Source organism: Plectropomus leopardus, chromosome 4 (assembly GCF_026936395.1).
Source record: "Plectropomus leopardus strain MGB_pleo_1.0 chromosome 4, ASM2693639v1, whole genome shotgun sequence".
Classification (NCBI taxonomy): domain Eukaryota; kingdom Metazoa; phylum Chordata; class Actinopteri; order Perciformes; family Serranidae; genus Plectropomus; species Plectropomus leopardus.
This window is the reverse complement of record NC_142179.1, coordinates 33,751,911-33,773,448: the sequence shown is the minus strand read 5'-3', so window position 1 is coordinate 33,773,448 and position 21,538 is coordinate 33,751,911. Positions and strand designations below refer to the sequence as shown.

General features: G+C 38.5%; 1 protein-coding gene across 1 annotated transcript in view; it reads left to right on the top strand.

The window, feature by feature from the left end:
- The first annotated feature begins 1,089 nt into the window (after positions 1-1,089).
- tacr1a (tachykinin receptor 1a) overlaps positions 1,090-21,538 on the top strand; it is a 59,224-nt gene continuing 38,775 nt past the window's right edge. The window contains exons 1-2 of the mRNA XM_042487477.2: positions 1,090-1,897; positions 20,411-20,605. Coding sequence (XP_042343411.1) covers positions 1,494-1,897; positions 20,411-20,605 — 599 coding nt within the window. The 5' untranslated portion in view covers positions 1,090-1,493. The remainder of the gene's footprint in view (positions 1,898-20,410; positions 20,606-21,538) is intronic.

Here is a 21,538-nt window from a genome sequence, read left to right as displayed (position 1 = left end):
GTGCAAAGAAGCCTCCTGAAGCATGTCACAGTATTTGTCATCAGTATGTCACATCCCATGAAGCAGATCATGTCCAAATAAGCTCTGCAGTCCAGACTGTGAGTCCACAAGAGGGGGCAGTGAGTGAGTGGGCAGACAGACATTTAAACAGTGTGGCAACTCAGCCCACAAGGTTCACCACATTCAGGAGCAAATATGGATCTCTTAAATTGTATTAGGCAAATAAATCTATTCAAGATGAATTTGATCCAGTGGTGTCACTGGGCCTATGGGACTGTTCTTTTTCAGTCAGAGGAGGGGAGTGGCTGTTATTTTTTTTTGTTTGTTTGTTTTTCACCATCCCCAAAGCTAAAAAAAAAATTTTATTGAGCATCCCTGGGTGACTTTGAGAAGGTTTATCCCACACAATGTGCTCAAGGACCATTGGAAATTAGAAAATACAGCAATAATTTTTGTTCTTACAGTTTCTGACAATAATAAATGAGTTGTTTTGGGAGGCCTTCAAGTATGGAAGGCAAAAATCTCCCCAAAAAGAGACAAAAAATGGTAAACATTTTTTTTTCGGCAACACTCAAAAAGAAAAAATACCAGCAAGTTTTAAAGAAAAAGAATCACCAAAAAAAACCTTGAAAAACAACCCACCCGAAAAAGCTAAAGAAAAAAAGCTAAACATTTTTAAATTAAACAAAAAAATATCTTTTTTTTTTTAATTTATTTGTTTTCTTTAGAAAGAAAAAATCCTAGAAATGCCCCTGATGTCATCGATGATGCCACTGCTTTTACCACCACTATTATTATAACAATTTGTAAATATTATCGATAGGATGAGTAGCATTAATAGTAGTATTTGTATTATTACTCATGTGCCTATTCGTTCTTCCATTCTCCTGCTTGCGTGCTTGTTATTCCCTACAGAGGAATGATGAGCAAATTTAATCAGATAAGAGGTATTTAGGCATGATAATCCTGTTGGCTTTCCCGTGCGGTCTGAGTCGAATAGAATAAATAACTTACCTGGGCTCATCCACAGTCACAATTACGGAGCCTGCCTATTGGCCGGGTGCGCTTCGGCTCGCTACATAAGCTGGTGTGCAGGCGCTCAGCTCGAGCAGAGGGGCAGGGGAGTGCTCAGAGCGGCTGAAGGAGCGCAGAGCTCAGATATGTGAGAGTAGTGAGAGGAACACGGACTTCTTCTGGTGCTGCGATGCGCGTAAAAGGCGCGTTTTGTGTTTTACGCACAGCGACAAGTGTTGGAAGCAACAGATGGTGATAGATTGTGGTAAAGTGCAAGTATCTCACTTATACTGAGGTCCTGAGTTTATTATTTCCAAGTCATTGGAGTCTGTAAGAGAGCATTCCAACAGAGCGCGCGACGGTTTTCCGTAGCTTTTTTGTTTAGTTTGTATTTGGCACCGGGATGTTTAACTTTGTTCTGTAGTGAATTAGGTTTATATTCAGTGGTTTTAGTTTTACTAATAATTTTATACAGCAAAATGGATCCTTTATTTAATATTACAGATGCGTCAAATTGGACCAGCGGCTCCAACGTCACCAACAACGGGACCGTGTACTGGAACCAGTTTGTGCAGCCAGTCTGGAGAATTGTTCTCTGGGCCATTGCGTACAGTTGTATAGTTATCGTGTCCGTGGTAGGCAATGTGACAGTGATCTGGATTATCATGGCGCACAAACGCATGAGGACCGTCACCAATTATTTCTTGCTCAACCTGGCGTTCGCAGAAGCCTCCATGTCCGCCTTCAACACGGTCATCAACTTTACCTACGCCGTCCATAACGAGTGGTACTTCGGACTGGTGTACTGCCGATTCCACAACTTCTTTCCGATCGCGGCTGTGTTCGCCAGCATCTACTCAATGACTGCCATCGCTCTGGACAGGTAAGAAGAAATGTGTTTCTGTAAAGCGCACAGTTAAACCATTATTACGTCATCATTGATCAAAATTATTCTCTATTCCGTCCTGAATCACTGATGGCAAAATGCATGGACATTGTGCTGAAACTTAAGAGTGGTTGCAAAGTGATATGATCACTCATATTTCAATACTGTAGTAAAACACTACTCATATCTAAGTGGATTTTTGTCTATTAACCATATCCATAATGCGCTCCAGTTGTCAGTTGCTTTGCTTCTCTGGTCAAAGATTATTGAGATTGAGTGTCCTTTGGACAAAATATTGTACAAAAAAAGATATTAAAATGTATATTGCACCCAAATACTTGCAATTTCTTTTATTTTATTATATTTAATTTTATTTTCGGTGACACGCCTGTCTCTATATCAAGTTCTCTTTCTCACTTCACCCAGATCTCAGGATCAACCGTACCAGATCACTGACAGCATCCATCTCACAGCAGAAACACTTAATCATTCATTGCACAATGACCTAAAACCACTATGAACAGGGACTAAAACACGCACCACTATAGTGTTTTAGAGTATCTTTTATTTCATTCATTTAGGATAAACCAGGAGTCCATTACAACTTAAGGAAGCACTCTTCTTTATTGCATGGATTGTGTTCCCTCCCTTGCAGTAAATCTCACAGACATTAATCAGAAATCCTGCAATATGCTTCAAAAGGCTTCATTGTGGTCATCTTTGCAGAGTGATGCCAAAATAAAACTAATAAAACATTTTTTTTTTTTGTGATTACCTGTACCTTTTAAGCTTCTTTATCTGTACTCAGCACAGCAACACACCTACTGTACATTATTATTACACAATTTCCTAAATTGTTCATTTTGGGGAACTTAATAGTTAAGCATAGCATGACTACTTTCAAAATACTTAAACAGTTGATGGCATTGCAAAAACGTTTTACCCGTATACAGAAAATATGAAGTCAATTGTTCTATTCAGCAGTTTCCTTTTACTGTAAACCAATCTACATTTTTATGGTTGTGATTGCGTGTGTTGAATGCATGCATCTTTGGCCAAAATACTATCTAAAAGTCCGTTAGTCATTTTTACTTTGTGGAATGTACAGAAATAGTGATGGAATTGCTGCAGTAAAAGCTTTATTAACAGCATAAAATTGCTGACTGAAAAAAATCCAACATATGTGACTTTCTGGTTCCGAATAGGTAAAAATTAAATGCAGTTAAAAAGGCACAGAAGGCAAAAAAAACAAAAAAAAACATAAAAATGCACACTTAACAATCTCCTATGTGTTGTTCTGTATCAACATTATTCATAATGACTCAAAAAGTGTACTTTTTATGTCCAAGTAATTGAAAGAATTGCAACACCTGCCTATGTCTTTAATCGTGGTTGGTCTGTTTTACACAACTTACATAAATCATCTTTTTTTGATGTTTCAATCAACTGTTCATTCAAAAATGCTTTTCAGTTGTTTCAGTTGAGTTTTTAGGCTGCTGTTGTTGCAGAAGTTGAGGCTTTCTTCTTGATTCAAGGTTTTGAACATAAGGACTTCAATTCTGCTGTGTGCAAGCATTTGTAAATAAGACAAGAAAGATCCAGCTTGTATGTAATGTAAGTAAGCCCTTTAGAGACGTTTTAACTGATTGCGTATTCTGTAAAAATAGCATGAATTGTGTTAAAAGTAGGGTTCACATCAGACTGATGTGCTAACTGTGGTCAGAGTTTTGAAAATGTGACTACAGACTGGACAAAAGGATATAAAAAAAGCCATAATGTTATTCCAGTAATGCCATACAAAGCTATACATATTCAATCTACTTACATGAATAGGATAGCTCCAGATAGAAAAATACAAAAGTGCTACTCAGTTCTGTCTTCTGCCTTTGGCTACAAGTTCTCATCTCCATTACACCTTATGTTCTGTCTTACAACACATGCGGGAAAGAATCTTATTGCATTTCTGATCTGTTCCTGGCAATCTCCTGCAGATATATGTCCAGACCCCCAACATTTATTGTGTCCAAGAGAGACATGTACGAGCTCTCCACCTTAATGAGGAAAGGAATTCCTCTCTGTGGTTGTGGAATGTAGAGTAAGGTGGAAGGAAATGTGACTCAGTCACAGTATTTAGAAGGAAATGGTGGTATTGTACATTTCTGCAAACCACGGATATGTTAAATTTGTGCATTTCATACATATCAAGACAACTTTTCTAAAGTGATGTTGTTTATGAGCTGACTTTGTCATCTGTTGGTGTAGGGGATGGTGGACCACATGCCATGCACATAACATGCTCACCAAGCTGCGGACCACTGTTTAAGACCAACAAATAACATAACCAGTTGTGTTTTAGCGAGTCATTGTTGCATTTCCAGCAACTTTTAATATGGGTGCTTTTAGCAACTTGTTGCTTTTTCCAGTGGAAATGGTTCCATCAAAATTAACAGAGACATCGCAGTTTTTCCATTGAGGATTTTGCCCCAAAACAAGGTATTTTAGGTCAAAACATAAACTTTTTCCAACCATAACCAAGTGGTTTCTGTCCCTAAACCTAACTCATGTTAACTGCAGCGTTGTTGAAATGCAAAAAAACAGAAACAAAGTTACAATGTATCAGCTACCTAATAATGCGCATGCAGTGGAATGCATTTTGTGTCAAAGCAATGTATAGTGATTGCCAGAGGAGTCCTCTCCATCAAAGGACTCCTTATTGTTGTAGCAACTGAAGGAATCTTGGCAGTGTACCTTTCTGCAAACCACATACACATTTCACCTTTGTATGTTGCTATGGACAATGCTGTACTTGACAGGTGATTATGTTTATGCACAAAAACCCCTTGATTCGGTAAAGATAATGTTTTGGCTTACCTGGTTTGGCTGCAACACATTTTCATCCCAACTCTTCAATATTGCCACTTGGTCAGTACCGTTCACATATGATGCGCTAGGTATCCTCCTGCATCTGTTGTTCACACTCCGGGGATGGCATGTCAATTTATGTGTTAAATGTATTGTGTCTTTTCAAAATACACATTCTCACAGAAAATGTACAGTTTTTACATGTTAGATGCGTAGTCTTTTTCAAAATAAACTTACCTCTGTAAAACATGGGTATTTATGTTTATTTCCATGTGAAACAAAAACACGTGCTGAGGTTTACACAAGAAAAGCATTCAGGCTGTACCCGATTTAGAATTCTGCAAATCGAATCAGATTTGGCTGTTCAATATGACTATTCGACAATTTGTTTTGTTTTATCATACAACGTTTTAAAGTTTAAATGGACTTCAATGTGACAGCAGCTATAAATAATATAGTAAACAACCATACGGTGCTAACAACAGGTCACAAATGTGCAACAACATTTTTTCTGACACCAGATTCCAAACAAAAGCCAGAGACTGTCCTATTAAATTGCTGTGAGCTGTGAATTCACTACTTCTAAGCAGAAAGTCTGTGCCACTGCCTGTGTGTCTGCAGCATTACAGTGAGTGCAGAATTATTAGGCAAATGAGTATTTTGACCACATCATCCTCTTTATGCATGTTGTCTTACTCCAAGCTGTATAGGCTCGAAAGCCCACTACCAATTAAGCATATCAGGTGATGTGCATCTCTGTAATGAGAAGGGGTGTGGTCTAATGACATCAACACCCTATATCAGGTGTGCATAATTATTAGGCAACTTCCTTTCCTTTGGCAAAATGGGTCAGAAGAGGGACTTGACAGGCTCCGAAAAGTCAAAAATAGTGAGATATCTTGCAGAGGGATGCAGCACTCTTAAAATTGCCAAGCTTCTGAAGCGTGATCATCGAACAATCAAGCGTTTCATTCAAAATAGTCAACAGGATCGCAAGTAGCGTGTGGAAAAACCAAGGCGCAAAATAACTGCCCATGAACTGAGAAAAGTCAAGCGTGCAGCTGCCAAGATGCCACTTGCCACCAGTTTTGCCATATTTCAGAGCTGCAACATCACTGGAGTGCCCAAAAGCACAAGGTGTGCAATACTCAGAGACATGGCCAAGGTAAGAAAGGCTGAAAAATGACCACCACTGAACAAGACACACAAGCTGAAACGTCAAGACTGGGCCAAGAAATATCTCAAGACTGATTTTTCTAAGGTTTTATGGACTGATGAAATGAGAGTGAGTCTTGATGGGCCAGATGGATGGGCCCGTGGCTGGATCGGTAAAGGGCAGAGAGCTCCAGTCCGACTCAGACGCCAGCAAGGTGGAGGTGGGGTACTGGTATGGGCTGGTATCATCAAAGATGAGCTTGTGGGGCCTTTTCGGGTTGAGGATGGAGTCAAGCTCAACTCCCAGTCCTACTGCCAGTTTCTGGAAGACACCTTCTTCAAGCAGTGGTACAGGAAGAAGTCCGCATCCATGATTTTCATGCAGGACAATGCTCCATCACACACATCCAAGTACTCCACAGCGTGGCTGGCAAGAAAGGGTCTAAAAGAAGAAAAACTAATGACATGGCCTCCTTGTTCACCTGATCTGAACCCCATAGAGAACCTGTGGTCCCTCATCAAATGTGAGATTTACAAGGAGGGAAAACAGTACACCTCTCTGAACAGTGTCTGGGAGGCTGTGGTTGCTGCTGCACGCAATGTTGATCGTGAACAGATCAAAACACTGACAGAATCCATGGATGGCAGGCTTTTGAGTGTCCTTGCAAAGAAAGGTGGCTATATTGGTCACTGATTTGTTTTTGAATGTCAGAAATGTATATTTGTGAATGTTGAGCTGTTATATTGGTTTCCCTGGTGAAAATAAATAATTGAAATGGGTATATATTTGTTTTTTGTTAAGTTGCCTAATAATTATGCACAGTAATAATCACCTGCACACACAGATATCCTCCTAAAATAGCTAAAACTAAAAAAGCCCCACTCCAACTTCCAAAAATATTCAGCTTTGATATTAATGAGTCTTTTGGGTTCATTAAGAACATGGTTGTTGTTCAATAATAAAATTAATCCTCAAAAATACAACTTGCCTAATAATTCTGCACTCCCTGTATATCAGAGAGTAAAGTGAAAGTCAAGAACACTCACTCTGCAGCAAAATCTGGGGACCAAGAGTTCACTGCTCAGAGAAAAATGACTGCTGGATTTAAAGAAATTCTGACTTTCCAACTGAGGATTTGAGCCTCGGATGTGTTGCGGATTCAACAACTTTTTGGACAACATTCATACAGGAAGTGAACAGTGAGTTAACGGATTAATGCCCAGGGTTTGTTGGACCACTCCATCTCCCCTTCCACTTGCTATATACAGGTATCCATCTCCTATTACCCCATTGTCAACAGCATTTCAAACTGTCCCTGTCAAGTGACACATCATACTGCTGCATAAGGTGCCGTCTGGCCATGTTATAAACTGATGCTGTCTGGTGGTGTATAATACTGCCACAAAATGTGGCTATGGGCATGAGTGCCTGACTTTAAAATCACTGACCAACCAGTAGTATTTGACAACTTGGGAATAAGAACAAGTTGGGTTTGAGGGCACAATCCCATCTTGAAACACAGTGATGTCTGAGTAATAAGAAAACGAACACTTTTTTGGCACAAGAAGAGCAACAAATTGCCAAAAAAACACTCATGTTTGGGGGCTAAAAAGCCACCAGTAAGTCATCTACGTCCTAAATCAGTTTATATACTTCACAACCTTAGAAATGATGTGACATGTATTAAATGTAATGTATTTGTGGTCTGCAGAAATGTACATTTTTTTCTGGCATGCAGGCTTGAGAGGCTTTGTGTAGCTCAGTGAGTGGTTAATGGTTCATTGCCCTCTGGATCAAGTCCGAGTCATAAAGCCTTTGCCAAAAGCAGCTAATAATGGTGTATACTGTGGGCTATGTTCAGTTTTATCTGCCCATGACAGACTTTACTCTGCAGTGACTCTGCTGCTGAAAAAATACGGGGTTTGGGAGATTTATATCTTTATATATGGGGTTTCTCTTCTTCTCAATGAACATTTATGTGTGAAGGAACCGTATTCATCAGTGGTGACGGCTTCTCTTGACAGTGAGGCTGAATGAAAATTAGATTCATAAAAAGACCTGTGTGTGTGTTTGAGAGAGAGAGAGAGCGAGAGCGAGTGTGTCTGTGTATGCTATCTCATGCTCATGTGTTTCTATGTGTGCATCTGTCTGTATATTTGCATGCATGTACATACTGTAGGTTTGTTTTCACTTAAGCCTCTGTGTGTGAATATTATATGAATGTTTATTTACATGTTGTGTTTGCATGTGTATCTAATCTCTCTGTGTGTGGGTAAACATGCATCCATGTGTTTGATTCCAACACACACTGATACTGTTCTTATTGTAACACTGTGTGCATCCCTCCTGAAGCTTATTTAGTCTGCATCTGTGTCTTAACTCCAGATCTCAGGTGACGATGGCTTTTAATTCCTCTTTCACCAAGACAGCCATGAACTTGACCTTTTTTCAAAATCAACCTAGAGCTGGAGGAAATGAGAGGGAAAAGGCAGATTAAAGTGGCAACAGTTCTCACATTCAGACATATTTGCCATTCAGCAAATGTAGAAATCTGGTCATTTTCCACTGACCCGTGTTCGTACAGCACAATGACGCTATTAAAACCCTGGCAGAGACGCATTAAATTCACACTGATGGCATCGTACTTTCTCTGGCCGTGGAAGGAAAGAGTTATTTTGACAGTGAAAAAAAAAATCATTGATGTAGTGCACAATAAAATTTAGAACCTGGGTGCTGGATGTAACGGGAACTGGAAATGAAGTGGGTGGAGGAGAATTCATTGATTTAGCACTGAAATGTCAAGTATCAGCAACAAGGGAAAAATGGTTTCAAAGTTTGAAAGCAACTTATGATTGGCTCATGGAGACTGTGACAAAATGTGGTTAATTTACTGTGAGAATGAATGCCCATGGTCGTCTGATTAATTTAACAATGGAGAGAATGAATGAGAATCATTAATGTCTTCCTAAATGAACCTCTGCCAAGGCTCATTTCAGAATTTTTGAAATGTCAATACACCCACTGCGACCCATCACTGGCAGCCATCTCTCACTGCTGTTAAAGCACTAGTTAATTTCACCTTCTTAAAGGTTCTGTGTGCGACACTCAGATCATTAATATTATATTTGTCATGTAATGCAAAGTAGGTGGACTCAAATGCAGAAGATGGCAGTCAATAGGAACCCAAAAGATAATTTTTTTATTTCAAGCAAACAGCAACTGAACATGATATGGTCAAAACAAGGACTTGACAAAGACTGAACTGAAAACTAGGGCTTAAATACACATTAGACTGAGGAGGGGATGAAGTGCAGGTGGAGAAAAAGGGTAAGGAAGCTCAGCTGAGAGGAATAAAGTGATGGGGTGGAGGATCAGGCAGGGAGCTGATTGGCTGGGAGAAACTGTGGCGCAGGAAGGGACTAATGAGACTGATGAGGGACAGGTGTGTATGGGTAAAAGAGGGAAAGGCATCACAGAAACACAGGAGAGGAAAAACACAGTAAACTGAAAGCCAAAAACCAAGAAAACACAATTATCCTATGAGCCAACCAAGTGAAAACAAAGACAGACAGACAGACAGACAGACCAAAAAAAGCAACTTAAATGAGTCTGATACAGACTCTTAGACCAGTCCTCCCAAAAGTCTGAAGAAATCAGAACACATTGTGCAGACTGTTACAATATTGTTCATTGACAATTATATGACATTGCATCTCAGGGGATGTTTCAGATTAACGTAAAAGTTATGTAATGATTAGAGTGACAAATTATTTTCTATAGGGGAGTAATTAAGAGAAATGTAACTTTTTTGGAAAGCTGATATGTGACGTGTAATGTATTACTTTTTTGAGTAATGCCTTTAACACAGCTTGTTGATTGCTGTTGTTCTGCACTACGTTCATATGTTCAAGTGGCCCTGCAACAGACTGGTCACCTGTTCAGAATATTTCTCTGCCTTTTGTGGGTGTCAAGGGAGAAAGGCTTCAGCTCCCAGGGGTCCTAGAGTGTGGAGAATGGATTAATAGATAGTTTAATAGTTACCATATATCAGTGTGCTCAGTGAAGTATGGAGGATACGACCAAATTCATTATTGTCTCATTTAGCGAGGCTAATTTCCCTTCCATTTAGTTTCGGTCTTCAGTGTGGCTGCCACAGATAGCTGCTCTTAGCTCTTTGTATGAATCACTGATGATCACTTTCCCTCATGTTTATGATCAATTCCTGGTTAACTGGGAGAAGACATTTTGAAATTACAGACATTGATCATTGAGATTGAGCTTGCGGGGAGGCAGTGTGCATTTTCAAGTGCCCATTTAACCAAAGCTCTTCTGGATTGGACTGGATTAGTGAGACATACATGCAAACTATATATGTCATGTATCTGCAGTACAGGCATATAAGTTATGTTATCAAGTTTTCATAATAACAGCAACATTTGGACCAGCTTAACATAATTTAATGAAACAGTCCTTCTCCCATTCCTACCTTAACTTGTAAATGCAATGGCAGTTTTCTGTGCCGTCAGTATGGGGACTGGGAGCTGGAGTTAAATATCTAACAGAATTTTGCCAATGGAGGACATTGTGAGTTTTTCATTAGTTCAACTGGAGTGTGAAATGGCAACAATCCTGGATAAGACACAAGCAATACTGTGATGTTATTGGGCATCAAGGGGAGCCAGACTCTGCGATAACACTGCAGATAAAGTGAACCTGAAATGAAGTCCTGAAAACACTAGCTAAATAAAGTAAATAAAAAACTAAGATTACCACCTTGCGACAGTATGCCTCCAAAGTTTCGCCATAATTAGTGTATGAATCCTTGAGTTATGGCCAAAAATGTGTTTTCACTGTGACCTTGACCTTTGACCAGCACATTTTGATCATCTCATCCTACAGTTCAAGAAAATGTTTTTGCCAAATTTGAAGAAAATCCCAGAGGAAGATCCTGAGATATTGCATTCATGAGTATGGAGACGGTTGAGGATACAGTGACCTTGACCTTTGACTGCCAAAATCATATCAGTCCATCATTGAGTGGACGATGGACAGTGGACGTTTGAGCTAAATTTGAGGTCCTGAGGACATTCCTGAGATATCATGTACATGACAATAGGAGGGACAAACAACCCCAAATAATAATGCCTCCAGCCGATGCCTGAATTTGCACTAAAAAGGTGGGCTCTAGGTCAGCAGTTGCATGACATTGCATGTGTCTGGGATATATTTATATGTATATTTATACACATATCTTGGTAATATACAGTATACAATTCAAATGGACTTTTGTTTGTATTTCTTTGCACAGACCTACGTAACATATGACATGCATTTACACAGTTTGTATATATATGTATATTTGGTTATTAAAAAGAAAAATTATGTAGCTATTGAGATAAATCAAATTGTATACAAATATAATACTGCATATAAGGTACGGTGAACCAACTGTGCACTCCCAAATATTTAACTTCTTTGTAAATCAGGCCTCCAGGCTTGTTATCTTTCATAGCTCAAAATCATTTGCTTTGTTGAAATGGTCAACATGGTCCCTTGTCCAGCAGTCAGGTGCACTGTGTCCACAGTGCAAAGTCTCACTGCCACCACAGTGGTTGGCAGCTAATGGAGACAGCTTGATGTCTTTTGCCATGTCAAAAAAAATCTATTTTAACAGGGACATTCTAAGCTCTGTTCTCTCAGCCTTAAGATTACAGAAAAACACAGTTACCATTTATTGAGGGGTTCATATGTACCAAGACCCATAAACTTGGCAGGTGGTGGTAAGCAATAAGCAGTGATGGTACTCGTGGATAAAAATCACGAGTGCCGCTCCTCAGTAGTGCTGCCCTGTCTCAGGCACTGCCTCCAGCCACAGGCATAAAAATATCAAATTATAGCTCCTCTTTGAAGATATTTCTGTGTTGTTTACATGTCGGCAACATTTGCGGCACCTGTTATTTCCTTTCAATCTGCTCTGGTGGAGCTAAACTTGGTGAAGTGCTGTAGTTTTGACAGGACATAAAAGAGCTTATTTTACCTCATACGACTACTGACACTTGCCTGATTTTACAACGGCATGTTTTCAGCCAAAAAGACAGCACCAATGAAACGCACTGACATCATCTCAGCTACAAAAAGCAACACCACGCAGAGTCTGGCAGTCTGCTCTGGAGAAGTCTGATCATTATGACTGTAGGAGGAAAAGGATCGAAAAAGACAACAAGTCTGGCCTCAAACTTTAGATTTCCATTCATACCAACAGATTCCAATATAATACTGAATACTGTCAGACCTTACTTTAATTACATTTAATTATTACATGGTCTGCATTTTTTTCTGCAATAGCCATTAAATGTATTAACATTCAGTAATTAACTCTCCATTAGTAGTTGTGGGGTCCGCCATTCTGGTGCTAAAAAGCTGGATTCACAGAAAACCAACGCAAATACAATGTGTTTCTGACAAAGTTTCTGCTCAAGGGGTGTTTGTGGTAGCATTTGACCACATTTTCTGTTTCCATGGTAATAAAAGATGTTGAAAAATCAATAAAGCTGGAGATTTGAGGGATTATGACTTCCACTAATTATTATTTTCCATAAATAATTGATTAAATTGCAAAGTATATTGTAAAAAGGTTTACTTCCACAATCCCACAATTATCACCAAATTCTGCTGTTCATTTCAGCTTTACAGAACATTTTAGCGTCTCTTTGCTCATTTTATTAGTATTATTTAAAGAAGTAGCCTTAGTATGACATGACATTTCTATTTAAGTTAATAGAAATGTAAAAAAAGTAAAAAAAAAAAAAAATTAAAAAAAATCCGCAATAAACCCAATATACACTACCTGGCCTTAAAATACAGACGATGTTAGCCACTAGCTTGTGATTGTAGGGGAACATTTTCTTGATATGAAATCATTTTTACGTAAGGTCAAAGGTCAAGTGTGAAGGCTCTACCTGATGGATTAAGTAGCTAAACACACAAAGCAAGTGTGATGAACCACAGGCACAACCTGGCAACTCCGATAGTTGTTGTTATTGATTTTTAACCCTGTGAAACCTGAGCAAATTGGCTTCTTTCAAAAACATGGGAAGGAGACAATGACCAATGACATCCGAAATGACCTCAAATTAGCAAGAAATTAGTAAAAAATAAATTTAAAAAGTACAAGTAAATTACCTGAAAATTATTAAAAGGGAAATAAAAGAAAAACAAAAAGAAAAAGGAAGGTAAAAAAAAAGACAAACAAGACAAAAAATATCTAATAATTCTGTAACATAATTTTAAATATGGAATTATGATAATCATGGATGCATTTTTCAGTAGCTTATATATATACACATATTTGTTAATTTATTCATTTTAATATTATGAAAGGCATCTGAAAGCAGCACAAGAATGTCACCCCCTGGTTTCAAAGGGTTAAGTAATCTAAAAAAAAAAGTAAATCATTTTATTTTAAACCACAAGGCTAATAAAGTCATTAGTTACAACTTATAGCCTTAATTATTAGTGAAAAAAAGGGGCTTATCTACAACTACAGTGCCTTATATAGGCTGGAATGCAGCTGTAAAAACACATTCTCCTGCTCCTGAAATGCATTCTGGGAAACACGGTAGTGTAATGTACAGTGCTTTGTGCCCAGCTTGTCAGTGTCTGACTGATGATAAAGTATTAAAGTGCGCTCACAAGTGAATTGGTCCTTTAATGGTTCTTCAGTGGGAGTTGTTTAGAGAAAAAAGTGCTACTCATTCACAACCTGCCAGCTTTGTGGCCACTTTCCGCCTCTCTGACTTTTGAGCTCCAGCATTCTGCCTGTCACATGGCCAAGCAGCTTGTACAGTAACAAATGAAAGAATGATTGACTGAGACTGAGGCTCAGCTGAAGTTTTATAGTGCTGGACCTTTAATATTCACCTAATGTAGCTGAGGCACACAGCCAGCCTTTCCCAGACACACCCACGACAGCAGATGACGTTTTGCACAGCATATCAACCACTTCGTACAGCGTCCACCTCTCCAGCTCTCTCGCCTTCCTCCTTCAATTGCCACTTCCTCTACTCCCTCCTCCGTCTTTTGTCCCCAGAGAGATCATCATGGGAAGTTAGACTGCCCAGTGCCCACCCTTCTCCCTCTGGCTCTCTGTGCATGAAAAGTGGGAACAATGTGTTTTTTTTCTCCAAAAGAGGACTAGGTGACATCAAACAGTACTGACATAGATGTGACAAAGAAGAAGATGTGGATATAGCTCACCTCCCACTGGCTTTGGCTTCCAAAATCAAATTTTTGTTAGTATCTTTTTTTTTCTTCTATAACCTGGACTGACTTTTATTTTATTCTATTTTTTTTAATTTTATTTCGCATGATACACATTTGTTCCCTAAATGTAAAAGACAAAGCACTACATCAACAGAGACAGATGCTATTTTAGCAATAACACATTGACAAGACAGTAACTCATCCAAATTTATTCCTAAATATTTTCGGAAATACAATATTAGTTTTACTTTTATTGATCTCAACTCTCATGTCATATGAGGATGTAAATCTGTGTTTCAGAGGTGTGTAGTTTTGTCTGTCCCTCCTGTTTTAAGGCTGAATGTGTTTGTGTCTGTTGGCCAGGTCACTGCACACACAGCATATTTTACATTTGGATTTCTTACTCTAAGTGAGCAGTAATTCTCACTGTTATTTTCACCGTGAAAGACTGCATCAGCGCATCTATAAATCCACATCCATCAGAGTCAGTGTCACACATTTAGATAATTCCAAACAGCTGCCTGAGAGCCATGTCACCTCTGAGTGAATAAACAACACTCCAATCAACACTTGTCATCTCCTGTCAGCACAAAAATCCACCGTGATTAGAGCTTGAAAAACGGCTTTGAGGCTGGTAGTGCCCTGCTTAACGGCACATGGCTGACTCTGAAATAGCATGACTTTTGCTTCGTGTGCTACAGGACCCCCATCTCCATGGCTGTAACCAGGTTTTCTTAATACATCCTTGATGTGAATATTTTACAGGTTTATTTCCACATTAGTAGTGTCATAATTGACCTTTTTTGCAGTTTGAGTTGTCAGCAGAATTTTTTTTTTTTTTACAATGGTGGTCTATGCGGAGAATGCTTTTAAGGCTGTAAGGGATTTTTGGATTCAATAAAGCAAATGGTCAATGGGAAACATTGGAGTCTCTTGATTTGGCCTGGTGTGTTACCATTGTTTGTTACCAACTTTCTGATTGTGTGACTCAGATATTATTGCAGATGTTTGCAGTTAACCTGTCATTATCCATTTGCTAATTACTAGCCTACTAATTTGCATAATGGTATCTGAATCATGCAATCAGAGCCAAGACAAAAGAAAAAAAAAATCAATCCTATTCTTAAATTGTTTTTTAACTCTCTTCAGTGATGTTTTGTGGTTTTTTTGGAGGATCGGATTTTCTAGATTATGCTTACCTCAACAAGCAAGCTCATCTTCTACCTCAGTGGACACACGCTGCTCACCAAGAGCATTTCTCTGTGCACACACCACACAGACTAAGAAATCTCAACCAGGGAGAGGGTGATGCTGTGGTGTGCAGCTGGATATTAGTTTTGCACAAGACACTGATGTCTGCTGGGTATTGATGAGAGTGAGTTGGCTGAAGGAGTTATATGTATGCATGTGGACAGTAATGGAAACAACAGTGACAATACTTCAAATTACCCACCAGCCAACACATATATATGCACACACACACACACACACACACACTGCAGACTCTGCCACCTTCACCCAGTCTATCTCTGATGAGAATTTTTTTTTTTACATAACCTTCTGCAAAACAACAACAACAACAACCCCCTGAGAGGCCAATAATCCAGAGGAAGCAAATTCATGATCAAATTACCACAACCTACTTTCAAATGCAATTTGGAAAAAGGACAAAAAAATCACTGGCAGGCTTGAAGGCAGGCAATTTCATCTGTCGCTTTCGCTGCTTCCCTCTTAATCACTTCCGTTTCTTGAGGAAAACAGTGCAGCAGCCTCATGTTGTTTATATCGAACTGTTGCATTGCCATGGCAGTTTAGGTGCTATTTGTGGATAATTGGAGGTGTATTTCACCCATGCTATCTAGCTCTGGCTACCCATTGCTGCACGCTGCCCAGTGAGAAGGTATCTTATTGAGAGCTATCAGATATTGCCCACAGACAGATATTTGGAGAGCAAAGTCTCAGAGGTGTGCTTTCCAAGATTTGAGATGAAAGGAGGGAGAGCAGAGGTCGATGCCGACAAATCAATGAAAATGAAATACCTTTAAGCTGTAGCAGTATTTGGTGGGACTTTTTCTGGTGAATGAAAGGAGTGTTCGTGTTGAGATACACTGGAGGAGCTGCAGTACAGTCTGTATATTTGTGGACAGATTTTGTCAACATGATAGCATCAGATCGAGCAAGATGCAATCACAAAATATTACAGGTGTGAAGTTGAGATCAAAATGAGGGACAAGTGTGAACATTAACGTGTGGACTGATCAAGGGGCCTGCAAGTTGAGGGGTATGAAGTGTGGGGGGGCATTGCTCCTCCACTTCAAGGGGAAAATCACCTAAATTATGAACTATGTTATTATTTCAATAGCCTGCAAACGTTAAATTAAGCAATATTACATAAGAGGGTGTGCTTTAATGTAATTTGAGCACGACAGTGATGCGGTCAGGCCCTTGTGCAAGCATGGCTCATACAACTATTACAAACAAAATAAAAATGTATAATCAAAATGTATTCATGTTTTATGGCAATTAGCTCTCAGAATAGAAAGCTTTTTAGAGACTTTTACTGGAATTAGTGGAATACTGGAACATCAGTAGAATCCTATATAAAATGAAACCCAGTTTACTACTCTAGCAAGTACATCGAACCTTAGTTACGACCTAGTTACAGACACATTTTCCAGTCCATGTTGAGTCTGCTGACCAACTTGAACTTATACTTTCAAGAGATGGTCGGCTCTCCCAAACTAAACACATACACCAGATTTAAACTTTAGTCTTGAGTCATGACAGAATTTGTTCTGATTTCAATGCCGAAACCTTTCCTGTTGTCTGCTCTGGATGCATTAAATCGGAGCAGCGCTTTCATGCATGCCAGCAGGGGGGATAATAAATTGGGCTATGGAGCCAGCAGCGCGTTGTCCTCTGCAGGTGTATGTTTGATTCTGACATCAACGGCCCGGTTGTGACTCACCTCAGGGAAGAAAAAAAAGACACATGGCTGCCAGCGTTGTTTGAAGCTGAGCCAAAGTAAAGTCAAGGCTGTGATCTCCCATTTTCAACGGACTGCTGGGAGTGTTTGATTTCAAAGGCCTCCTCTTGTCTCTGATATAATTAGAGGGAGGATGTCAATTTAGCACATTTATTTGGGTTATTAGCGGGATTAAGCCTTTAATTAGACCTCTTTGGTTTGGGATGGTGTTTCACTGGAGAGCTTTGCTTAAAAGGGAGCCAAAAAAATAACTGCAGCACACAGTACATGTTTCCAGACTTTACACAGTCTGGCATAACAATATTAAGGCTCTGTGTTTTTTGTATATGAAGTATAGCAACAAAAAATTAATCCCTAAGAAATTAGTATAAATCAGACACTGCATTACTAGATAAATAAACGATTAATTATTTCGAGGGTTTTACAGGATGTAACTGTAATATTTCACAATAAATTATTGTCAAAATTCTATAGGAACTTACTGTGGAAGTAATGCAACTAGTACCGTATGTACCGTCCAACATTATTGTGAAATATCACCGTTACATCCTGTAAAACCCTTTAAATAATCCCAGCATCCTCATATTTATATCACTGTATCATTTTTACAGTAATTTATTGTGACATATTACAGTTACATCCTGTAAAACCCTTTGAATAATCACAGCATCCTCATATCTATATCACTGAATCATTTGTACAGTAATTTGTTGTGAAATATTACAGTTACATCCTGTAAAATTCTGGAAATAATCTCAGTATCATCTTACCTATATCAATGTATTATTTTACAGTAATTTGTTGTGGCATATTACAGATTTATCCTGTAAAACCCTTTAATTAATCACAGCATCCTCGTATCTATATTCACTATATCATTTTACAGTATTTTATTGTAAGATTTTACAGTTACATTCTGTGAGTCCCTGTAAATAATCACAGCATCTTTGTACACTGTAAATGGTACAGGGACTTTGCAACTAGTCGCCAGCAATTCATTTTAAATGTGCATTTAAAACTTTGACAGTGTATCTTCCAGGTTATTAAGGACAACAAACAATGTTTAAGAAATTGAAATAAAAGTAGATCAACACAGACAAATCTCAGTTGCGCTTAAGTCAAACATCTATGCAGTGGATAAAAAAGAACTGAGGCAAAGTAATACGTTTTCTCCTCATACCCTGAAGTACTGCATTATTACTGAGGAAATGGATTCCACCAACTAAAGTGTTTGAAATCCATTTCCTGATGAGTCTCGGCGTTAATGGTGCACAAGGTCATTTTAAGTTATTCATGCACTCCGTCGTCTCTCTGATTAGGAGCATGATTATAACAATGTGATATGATTACTCCAACACCGAGGGGAATCATTTGACTAGAATTCTACCTCATAGCACACAGTCTTTGTAATGTAACTTTAGTGTTGGTTTTGTTCCAAAGAGTACACGTTTATGATCCCATCCCCATCACAAAAAAACAATAATGGATTTTCTACCAGTATGACTTTTGGAAAAGAATCAAAGCTTACTGTGTTGTTTGTCCTGTGAATTTAAAAAGGAAAGAAAAGAAGCTTCCTTTTAAATATTTCAGATGCATGGGCGAGTGCGTTTTTGAATGTTTGTTTCCCGCAGGTTATGTTTCAGTGTGAAGTTTGATTCACACCCCAGGAGCTCTATTTCTTGTTTATGAGTCCTACACAAATGAGCACTTTTTACACTTTTTCCTACATCAAGGACCAAAATAACTTGTGATCACACCCTGAACAATGAATCCTCCGCATGTACAACTCTGTATCTTCTCTCCTCCAGTCTGCCTTTAGGTGAACAATAATTTACACAAATGTAATTCATTTTGGTCAGAGATGATTTACAATGTGTAGTTTTGGCTTGTGGTTCAATTTTATGGATTTCTGAGCAGTGCAGGTGTGATCTGGCAACTGTTTCTCTGCAGCTACAGTTACTGTAACAGATCTTTTTTTTTTTAAAATCAGATGACTACAGTCTTTATCTATGTAACACTGTTGACTATAATGTAATACATGAGGAGAGTTAGTAATCAAATGACCCACATAAAGCAGAAAATACACTCAATAAATGAAATCCGGTTTGCTGAACAACATTTATCATGCAATATTTGTAAAACTGCAAATAAAATGCAATGGCAAAACATTAAAATCATTGGCTTTGCACATTGGTACTGACACTTTACAATATGGTTAAAATGCTGGCTGCGGGCATTCACATCAATCTCAGATGATAAGTGTAAGATTTGTTGCCATTTTTATACACAGTCCCCACATTTTCTGGTACAGAAAGTTATTGGATAACTAATTATGAATTTTAATAAGTCGGCATATTTAATATTTGGTGTCATATCATTTGCAGTCAGTGAGAGCCTGAGGGCTCTGAGTCACAGACATGAGCAGACACTTGGTATTTTCACTGATAGCATTTTGCCAGGCTGCAGACAGCCTCACTGCATGCTTGTTTTGGGGGATCTTTCTATTTTAATGTTTTCTTCAGCAGATACAGCACACTGAACTGAGATCAGATCACTAACACAGCCAGTCACTGTTTATAGTTACTATGCTGCTGCATTACATGGACGCACTGATGTAGTGGTAGTTTATTAGGTGGGTGTTTCCTACATATAGGCACATGGGTACACTCTAAAAGAAAATTATTTGGCTCAAAAACAAAAAAAAAAACAAACAAAAAAAATCTCCCCACAGCCTCTTAAATTAGCTAAGCATAGAATAAATACAGGAAACGGCACACAGCTGTTGAAAGGTAGGCCTATCTAATTTGTTTAATCCATACAAAAACAAGAGCAAAAAAAAGAAATAAATAAAGAGTATTTCTTAGACGGGTGCAGTTAACCTTTTGATGAGCCGGGCTAGCTGTTTTCCTACCTCCAGTCTTTATGCTAAGCTAAGCTAATAAACTGATGGCTATAGCTTTATATAAGTGTAAGTACATTTCCCAAAATGTCAAACCATTTCTTTTTCTTCTTTTTCTTTTTTATTAATTCTTTTTATTTATTTATGCATACTTTTTCATTAGCGTGCATCCAGCTTATTGCTTTGCATGCCAAGCAGTGACGTGCTACTAAACCAATAAAAAAGTCAATCATAAAAAGTGCATCATATAAGATGTGAAATTATGAATGCATGACTTCTACAGCAGTCGGGGGTCAGTGCTCAGGTGTTGCTCAGCACTTTATCATCTTTCTCTTGTCCCTGCAGGTACATGGCCATCATCCACCCTCTGCAGCAGCGCATGTCGTCCACAGAGACCAAGGTGGTGGTGGGAGTGATCTGGGTGCTGGCTCTGCTTCTGGCCTTCCCTCAGTACTACTACTCCAACACGGACCAGCTCCCCGGCCGGGTGGTGTGCTACATCGACTGGCCCGAATTCAATGTGTGTGACTTCAAAAAGATGTGAGTCTCTCTGTGGAACAGCTATTCAAATACTCAACAAGCACTGTTAATTACTTCTGAATTGACAGCAAATGTGGGAGGATGTTGTTTGTATTAAGTGTAAATGAGAGCGTGCAGCGAAAAAGCACGGAAGCTTTTTGTGCTTTGTGGTGAATAAATTGAAGGCACATCATAGGGGATTTGTGTTCTCCCTCTGAAAGGAAAACGCATCCACTCCGATGGAAGAAAAGGACAATTAGAATTGATTGAAGCCTTATTCCACCATTCATTTTCTATTTGTACTTCTACTATGACAACTACTAAGTTGAAGAAGAACAGTTTACCAGGTGCTTTACAGACCAAAACATTTCAAGACATAAAAATGGGACAATAGAAAACAGAAAATAAATCAATCGTTCACTGGAAAAGAAAAGAAATGTTTAAATGAAAACACAATATTTACAAGTTTACTCTTTTTAAAAACAATTTTAGTTTTCATCTTCTTTTTTTTTAAATCAGAAATGCTTAAATCTAAAGTAAGAGTACAATTTTTGGTTGCTTATAGTGGATAGACCACATGTTCTGAAAACTGAAAATGTTGTTTCCTACATTGTTCAGCTTTTCACACTCATGCGAGCACACTGGCACATGTAGTGTGTAGTCCATTAAGGGTGCTGGGGTGCTGCCTGTTTTGCAATTTCAATTGTGGAAGACGTATTTTGATTTAAAATAAATAAATAAATTATATATATATATATATATATATATATATATATATAGTTGTTGCTATCGTGAAAATCATCTCACATATATCATGGCAGTACATTTTTCTCTTTAGGAATATCGCCAAATGTAGTGATTTTTGGCGCAGTCTATGATGCTAAATCTATTCTTGACCATTTTAAAGAAATCCTACGAGCATAGGAGACATGACAAACTACTCAGCTAGCAATT